At 38.7% G+C, this 9,277-nt stretch overlaps 1 protein-coding gene across 1 annotated transcript in view; it reads left to right on the forward strand.

Annotated features, from left to right (window-relative positions):
• LOC132699932 (SH2 domain-containing protein 4A-like) overlaps positions 1–9,231 on the forward strand; it is a 35,883-nt gene extending 26,652 nt beyond the window's left edge. The window contains exons 2-5 of the mRNA XM_060666925.1: positions 6,176–6,899; positions 7,163–7,384; positions 8,343–8,537; positions 8,648–9,231. Coding sequence (XP_060522908.1) covers positions 6,188–6,899; positions 7,163–7,384; positions 8,343–8,537; positions 8,648–8,760 — 1,242 coding nt within the window. The 5' untranslated portion in view covers positions 6,176–6,187 and the 3' untranslated portion in view covers positions 8,761–9,231. The remainder of the gene's footprint in view (positions 1–6,175; positions 6,900–7,162; positions 7,385–8,342; positions 8,538–8,647) is intronic.
• The last annotated feature ends 46 nt before the right edge of the window (positions 9,232–9,277 follow it).

Raw genomic sequence — 9,277 nt, forward strand, 5'->3', positions numbered from 1 at the left:
CATACCGAACGTTCGTCTTTTGTTCGCGACGAGGAAATTTTTGTACCCGACAATTTGTTCATCTTTGTTTATACTTGACGATTCAAGGTCGTGGTTGGCCGGGCGAGGTGATCGAGATGATCGGCGCGCACTTGACGTGCGTGTTCTTTTGTCTTCGGAAAGGTTCGCGATTTAAAACGGCTCGTAAAATAAAATGGCGAACTGTTTTTTTTTCAAATATTATAAAGTTAATCCGCCCGCGCTCTCGTCGTAATCAGCCTCGGTAAAACTGACGCAATATTAAATAAATCCCGCGTGGCATTTGCAATAAATTCCGCTTAATTTCCCAACCCGTGATCCCGATCCGCCGTAAGCAGAAAAACAATTTAGCAAAGTGGTTCAAGGTCGCGTTTCGCGATCGGCGCGAGTCGAACTAATATTCGACGGACCTCAAACCCCGTTCTTCCTCGTTCGTTACCCAGTTTTCCCGACAAATCGCAAAAAAAAGATATGACGTACCTACATGCGTGAGCAATTGAATGACGTCACTGACCTAATCAAAACACACAAACTTAATGGCTTATTAATCGCCTGTAGATAAAATGTCACAGCCACCATTTGTAGAACTAACGAGCGAGATTTGAAATGACAGTTTAGGTGGAAGGCATATAGGCTGCTAGAGATGCCGATAAAAACATGAACAGGAACAACTAGTAAAATATCATTTGCCTTCAAACTAAATCTATTTTATGTGGTGTGTCTGTGTGTGTGTGTGTGTATATAGTCCCTCCACCAGATTTTTAATGCTTCTCTATCGTCTGGTGTTTTTCATTTTTAAAAATAGTGACAGAAGCAATATTAGTAACTATACAATATGTCATTCCCAAACATTGTGATAAGCTATTCTGTCATCCTAACCTGGCATTTTAAAAAAGTTATGTGTGACAACCGGCAAGGGGTTTTCAGGCTAGGTCCACCGTAGCTAACCTGCTCACTTATCAGCAGGATCTGTTGAGTGCTTTTGAAAAGTCTAAACAAGTGGACACGGGCTTTTAAGGAATTTGACGGAGTCAGTCATAAGGATCTTAGGACTGGGTTGCACTCTGGTTGACTTTTGTCACGGGCGTATACAGCAGATCCGAATCAACAATTATATTTCTAGAGAAATTCTGATGCACTCGGGTGTCCCTCAAGGTTCACACATAGGTCCAGTTTTCTTTAATCTGAGTGATGTGGCTCTGTATTCTCAACATCTTGCCTTTGGAGATGATTTTAAATTTTATAAAACCATTGAATCATTCTTCAGAGCGACCTTAATAATGTCAGTTTGTGGTGCAGATAAAATGGTCTCGATCTAAATGTTGGAAAGTGTTTTATTGTTCTCGCTTAGCTAATAGTTTTTAAAATAGATATGTTATTAACAACACAACCAAAGAGTGTGCCAGCAAAGTTAGGAGTCATGTTTCACAGCAAACCGATCTTTTTGGGTCAGCTGGAAGACATTGTTCCGAAGGTCATTAGAAGTCTTGGTTTTATTATCCTTATCCTACTATTTTAAAACCCTTTGTTGCTCCTTAGTTAGATCTTCTCTTGAGTATGCATCGCTAGTGTGGTCTCCACATTACATATGTCACATTGACAGGTTGGAGGCTGATCAAAGGGCGTTTCTGAGGTTCCTAACTATCACATTAATTGTGATAGATGGTCTTTAAAAATTAGAAGGACCTACTCCGATATTTTGAGGTTTTATAAAATTTTGAATGTGCTTCGTTTTAATATCTTTGAAAGACTTCAGAACTCCCCTATGTTTTGTATTCCATTTCACCCCTCCAACTATGGTTATTTTTCTTTAACTCGGACCTTCAGGTTATTTAACAACTGCTGTCTTGATCCCTTTGCTACCGGCATACGACCAAGATAAATTAAAAGAAATGATTAATTGCAAGGAAGTATTAGTGTGATACTAAAAAAAATAACCTATCCTTTTTTTGTTGTAACTTGGCTCAGCCGTTGAAATAGATAAATAAATAAATAAATGGCCGCTTACACAGATCGTCAATTAGTTACGACGCGGCATATTTACGGCATATTTGGCTGTTGCGCGGCTTTCGGTCACATTTCTAACTCCTTTGATATAGGATTATCTTGACCGCTCTCTGAGACATCAAAGAGACTTCAATAGGATGAGCTAGACGTGGTTATTCCTAAAAATATTTTCATTTTTTTAATATAAGGCGTTCTACTCCACACCAAAAAACACAGAATGATGTTGGTTAGGTAAATTGACGGATGACATACTCGTAGGCCCATAATATGACGGAAAAGTTTTTATTGAGCGGTAAAATCATGATCACGAGAATATGAGTACTACAGAGTACGAAAAAAATTAAAATCGAACTTCGCTTCAAGAAGTACCTTTGATTTTTCCATTATATTTTCTGTGGGTTTACGTACCGCGTTGCCAAATTGTTTACTTTCTTAATATCTCGGATTCTTGGTTGATTTGAAATTAGAAAAAAAAAAAAATCGGCCAAATTATAAAACGTCTAGGTGGTGCGTAGATTACAAACCCAATGCGGCGTTGCCAATCCGACCGTAACCGTCACTGCGTGGAGATATTGGCGATTCTACGCCGGCTCCGACTACTACAGTATCGTACCACTTTACGGGTATTGGCTTGCCCACTTAATTAGAGATTCCCCATTGACCTGCAACCGCTATCGCAGCATCTACATATATAACGGTCTCCGTCTCGCAGATGATGGCGAACAAAACCATCTGCCCACAGAGGTTTACTGGACCTTTAAGACGTCGCGTTTTTAGGTCAAGTGGACCCTCGCGCCAAGACCCAGTAGTTAGAATTTTCCACCGGATCAACATTTCTTGAAATGATATCACAAAATATAATTTCATTTCGCGGCTCAAAATTTTACGGCCCGGCGCGTCCGCCAGAAATTAGACGCCTATTTGTCAGATTCCATTCCGTCGAGTAGAAAGACGTTTCTAATGTCGCTTTCCGATGTTTTACCTCCTCCTGAAAATTCCGTCGCCGCCATTGTACGTGCGATTAGAGATCCGAACGACTTCGATGAAAGTACCGATAATTTTATCAGTCGAGTGGGCTCTTAAAACGGCTTTAACGATCGCGTTTTAAATAGAAAAAAGAAGGGAAACGGATCTGGCCATATATCGTCGCGTCTACTCGACCGTGAAATTCGTTTAATAAGCAAATAAACAATCCGATAAAGAGGAACAGGCTTATTACCACTCGGCGAGCGAGAATTAATATGTTTCGGGTGACGTATATAAGCCTCGGGATTTGAAACGCTAGACGGATAGCGTCGTTCTGACATCCTGCCTCCTACGTAGCCTATCACTTTGTATGTAAATTTTCTCAATACCGTGCTAAACCTTAGTCAGGCTCTGGGACCGCCATTTTCAACAATACGTCCGGTAAACAACATTAACAACATTGATTAAAATTTAACTCTAAATGATGAGCACAATTTTTTCACTAGATTATTATTATTATATAAATGTAAAACTATATAAAATCATTTCTTGTCCTCTAAATGGTGGCAAATCGTCCATAAAAATACGATTTTGCGCTTGTTCATATATACTCTGCAACGTAGAAACAGCAAACAAATGTAGGGATTATACGACCAAAAATATAGTGCATTTTTTGGTTTGACGTTCTAAGTATTTTACAGTAAAGTCTGTTCACAGATTTAAGAAAGTGATTAACTGATAAGAATTAAGGGAAAGACCCGGGCAAGCTGTAAGAATGAAATATGGCCGAACAGGTCCGTACTTTGCTTAGAATTTAATTATTAGGGGTTTTGTTAGGTATTTATGTTTAAATCTAAAATAAAATTACAAATTATTTTTAGTACCTACTTAAATTACTTAAAATTATTCACATAATATAACAGTACCACTATCGCTATCATCGCCTGTTCTAATTATTATTTGTTCTATATTATTGGCAATATGGATATACGATTGTTCTCGTTTTTCTATATGTTTAGCAAAATTTGACCAACTTTGTGGAGGGATGTTAAAAACTTCGGTTTCTATAAGTTTGAGGACATTGGAGTTAACACGGGGAAAACATTGTTACGACGAATAGCAGATTTCAGTTGGTGCCATACATGTTCAATGGTATTAAATATACAGTGGTAAGGTGGAAGCCTTAAAACTGTATGCCCTAGATTTTTTGCATAATTATGACAGACGTATTACTTTTGTAGGTTCAAGCTTTGTAGAACCTCAATCAATTGCTTTTTGGTATAATCTTCGTGAAAATAAATGTCGTTATTATGCATGTAGTTTTGGATTGTTGCTTTTGTGTCACATGAGGAAGGGGTTTTAGTCAACTGTCTACTGTGACAACTTGCATTGTCCAATACAATTACGCCATTAGGAGGAATGTTTGGAACTAGTTTGTTTTTAAACCGATTTATCAAATAAATCAGCGGTGGTGTCTTCATAGTAATCCAGAGAAGAATCTTTAATATTTTTCGCAGACAGAGAAAGTCTATTTGGAATCGAACTATCTTTAGAGTCAGCATGCAAAATAGTTATTCCTTTACCTCTTTTTGATGGCGTGTTTGTTTTACACTCATCAGTTGAGCCAACCCAACCATTTTCCGGGTGTGTGTGTGTGTGTGTCGAAACAGGTTTCATTCAAGTAAATAATTGACCTTTGTTGTTCTCTGTAAAACCAATTTTTTTCTAGGTATTCCAATCGCCATTTCCGAATTCTAACAGATTCCATTAAAACTGCCTTTTGTCAATTTTTTTAAATCTAAGACCCATGTAATACACTTCCATAAGGTAGTTCTGTCACATTTAACACCGGTTTCATCTTTTTCAAGCCTCCTAATTAAGATATCTAATGCAGGCACGTTTTGTTCCTCGTATAACTGGTAAATTTTACGCCGTATTGGATCTTGATCACTTTCATCTACACTCGAGAAAATGTCAGCATCGCTTTTTTTTTCCTAGCTGAAATGGGGTTATTCACAATTTTCCATACAGTTGATGTTGGAATTTTCGTCAATGTGCCCGTTTCTTCTAAAGATGCTTGCTTGCTGGCACCCCGTTTCAATGAGAGTCAAATAAACATTGTTTATAACTTCCTTAGTCTCAATAGAATAGTGTTTTCTACATTTGGGCGGGACCATCTCCTGAGATACACTAGACTCGCACATATTTTGCATAATTCGCACACGATTCAACACACGCTGTATTACACACGAAATAAGAATGATTACTAATAAACTTAAACTAAGTAGTATACCAAACCGAAGAATATTAAACACAGATAGGTATAAAATTATTTTCTATTACGGACCACAATTTTACCGGAATTTAAACGAAAATTTAATTACGCATAGATTCTACGGGGTATTTTTAAATAAGTAGAAGCGTTTACTTTAACATCAAGCGACGACAGTATTATTATTATCATATTTAATATTTTGTAATGAAATAGAACGCAATAAATTGTTACTTTTAATGTACATGTTTTATGCGGTTTTGGAGTAATAAACAGTAGGCAAAGTTAATCACGAGGTTGGTTGTAAAAGCACTATATGTCTGGTTGAAGTATACGAAGGTACCCAATGTACCTGATAATTTTTACAGCATTTGTTTTTTATTAGTTTTTCTTTTTTTGAAGGGCATTCCTGGTTACTTACATACCTTATTATCCTTTTATTGTCGAATGCACGAAAGAAAGTAAATACATTCATCGATTAATAATAATTTTCACGTCAAAGGAGATGACGATTTATCACAGGTGAAAGTTACTGCGGTATAATAGCCCTTTTTATTTACAAATTATACTATATATGCTACACACGCGGAGCTAATAAGAACTATTTTTTATAGTAGATTACTTTTTTTGATATATTTACGACTTTAATTAGAAAATATTAATCTAGTGGGTACCAAGTGTACCAAAACAAACGAAAATAAGATGAATAATAGAGATATTAACCAAAACAATGTAAACTAACATTCTCACTTCTCATTTAAAACTTTTTTTTGACACCCTGTGTATCAGTTATTTCTGCAGATGTCTTGGTCAAATAGAAAAAGGGTAGAAGCAAACTAACACGTCTGGTTGTTTAATTAGCGGCGACCCATGCACTTATTTCCTACAACTGCGAAATTTTCTGGATTCCAGATAGACAGCAACATGCTTCAACAGATCCTCAGGGACATGTACGTGGATCCGGAGATCCTGGCGGAGCTTGACGAGCAGCAGAAGCAGACGCTGTTCTGCAAGATGCGCGAGGAGCAGGTGCGCAGGTGGCAGGAATGGAACCAAAAACTAGGCGACCAACAGCCCAGGATCGTTTCCGGCAAGAAGAAGAACGTGAGTTTCCTCAAAGGCGCGGACGGCGAACCTTGGGTGTGGGTGATGGGGGAGCACCGAGACGACAAATCGATCGAGCAAATCCTTCAAGAGGAGGCGATAGAAAAAGCTAGAAAAATCGCCGAGAAGGAAGCGGAACAGATGAGGAAACAGATGGAGGCCCAGCTTTCCGAGTACATCGATCTCACTCCGAAGATAGAAGACTTGTCTCATCATCGACGCATCGAAGATGACATGGACATCTATTGTTCGGTGGACGAGCTCAGGGAGAAGATGAACGCGACGCCCAACTACACGCTGAACCACTACCAGAACAAGAACAAGTTCAATTTCGTGGACGCTAGGGAGGTGCTGCAGGAAATATCGATGAATACCCACCAGAAGGTTGCTCAGCGGGTGGCTTTGTGGGAGAAAAGACTGACCGAGGAGAGGACGAGCGAGATCTTCCGCAATCTGCAAAAGAAGCACCAGCAGGTGGCCCGAGAGGCAGAAGAAGAGGAGAAGAACAAGGAGCAGCTTTGGAGGGAGCAAGGTATGCAGGTTGTTGTTTGAGAAACTTGGGCGATCCCTTTGCTGCTCCTCAACAAGAGTTGGTTACTTTGCTATCGTAGTGATAGTTCTGACTACAAGAAATAATTAAATATGTGTGAAATAAATATTATATTTATATAAATCTCGAGGACGCCATGGCATGACAATGTTATGTAACATTACTCTCTGGTTTCAAGGGAAACTTGCTCCAGAAACATGTCTTTTTTTGGGTACCATTTTAGGAAAAACACTCGTTATTTTCAGAGCGGAAAGCTAAACAGGCGGAGCAACAAATACGGGAGATAGCGAGGAGAGCAAGAGCCGAGCACAGAATGACGTCCAGTATGGAAATCGATACCAATTACGGTACGGTGAACGCAGGGGTACCACCAGGTCGCCAAGCGGTACTGGAATGGTACCGAGCAAGGGAGAAAAACAGAGGCGCCGGTTTGGATGACGCGAACAACATCGAGCCCTGGTTCCACGGTGAGTCCACTATTTGCTAATCATTTATTTCTTTTGGGCTCACAACGTTTCAGTTAATTTACGAATTAGACGCGTAAAAGGATAAAAGTTAGGATTATAATTAGTGGAGGTGGATTTAGGTTTATATCGTTCTGGAGATTGTAGAGAAGCGACAAAAGGTGTTCCTACCTTTGATATTAAAGGACTCGTTTTGATGACGCGTTTCCACATTATTGAACTGAGGGAAATAATTTTGTATAACGATTCGATATACTGAGAAAACATTGTGAAAAGTTAATCACATTGAAGATAGCACATTATCTATTATTATTCATGACACCGCTTTTATACGAGCTTTGTTGCAACATAAATTTAGATTTCTTTTTTGGAAGCAGTATCATTAATTGGTGTGAATTGGTAATGTACTTATTCTGGTGAAAAAATAATAATTGTATATCATCAGAAGGGGGCAAAATTTGAAAAAAAAGGGTAAATTCAGGTACTTACCGATTCGCATCCTTTGGAAAACAAAACAAAGTCACAACTCTAGCAGTTTTTGAAAGACACCCACCAAGGGCACATTTAAAAATTTTTCGACACAAAATATAACGAAAACCAAATTACACGTAGCGAATAACCTCAACAAATTTTGTCAGGTAACAGACCACATAAAAAAAGGGTTCGTTTTTTCTGTAATTTGCGTAAACAAATCGTGATGGTACCGAAAAACAAAAACCCATATCTATAGCACAAATCGGTTTTTCCGTTATTGTAATTAATACGTGTGTTTGATAGACGCTGATCATAAATCGTTTGGTCACTACTAACATTGTTAACACAGACCACCGTCCGTGTTCATGACAATAAATAAGGTTAATAGTAAGGCGTCTTATTTTAATCCTAAACCGATAAAACAACAATTTTTAATTATGTTATCCTTTGGGAGGAACGTCATCGGTAATTTTCCGGTCCCTTGCAGGTCTGATTACGCGGCAACAGGCGGAAAAGCTGCTACTGGACCAGCCCTACGGCACGTATCTTGTAAGGCTCTCTGAAAGGGTGTGGGGTTACGCCATTTCTTATCGAGCCAGAGAAAAGTGCAAGCACTACCTGGTCAACGCGACCCAGAAATATAGCTTCTTAGGGAATAATCAGATGGAACATGATTCTTTAGGTAGGTGAATGTGCGAATACGATTAAGGTCGCGGGAAGCGACCTTTTTTCTGGTTGCGCATTGTAGAAACAGAAAAAAAAAACTGTAACAGCTTTGAATTGAAATTGCAGGTGATCTCATAAAGTACCACCACTCGCAGCCACTCACGGGTGGAGAAACATTGGCGCACCCCTGTCCGAGGACGTCGACGGCGGCGATAGACGAGCTTTTCGGGGATAATTAACACCCCTCGTCCACGGGCCTGTGATTTTATACCGATTTATTGTAGTTTAAATTAAATACATATCGCATTTTTTATACATAGGATATATATGCGTTTGTGTGGTACTGCTGTTATTATTCGGTCAGTCAGAGGTCCATGCCGTGAGGCCACTCTGGACCCCCGAGTTATAAGACTATATTTTTGCATGTCTCGCATTAACCGGATTCTCTAGAATGTGCCTAAGTGTATTTTTATATAGTTTGTAACTTTGCGCAATAAATATTTTTGGTTCGGGTTCCGTTGTCAGGGACACAACATTTTCTAAAAAGAAAAACATGACTCTTAGAATGAACATGATAGTAAAAAACTTTTTGGAAATTGGTTAATCCATTAGTAACTGACATGAGTTTTCAGTTTTTAATCTATTCTCGATAATTTCTGAACAGGTGGCTTTTTTAAACTTTTGTGTCCCATAAACTCACCCTCGCCAAGTTTTTTACTCACGTTGTTTGTTTTATTTCGCCACAGAACGCACACA

The sequence above is a fragment of the Cylas formicarius genome, unplaced genomic scaffold (assembly GCF_029955315.1).
Source record: "Cylas formicarius isolate icCylForm1 unplaced genomic scaffold, icCylForm1.1 PGA_scaffold_3__17_contigs__length_32017465, whole genome shotgun sequence".
NCBI lineage: Eukaryota > Metazoa > Arthropoda > Insecta > Coleoptera > Brentidae > Cylas > Cylas formicarius.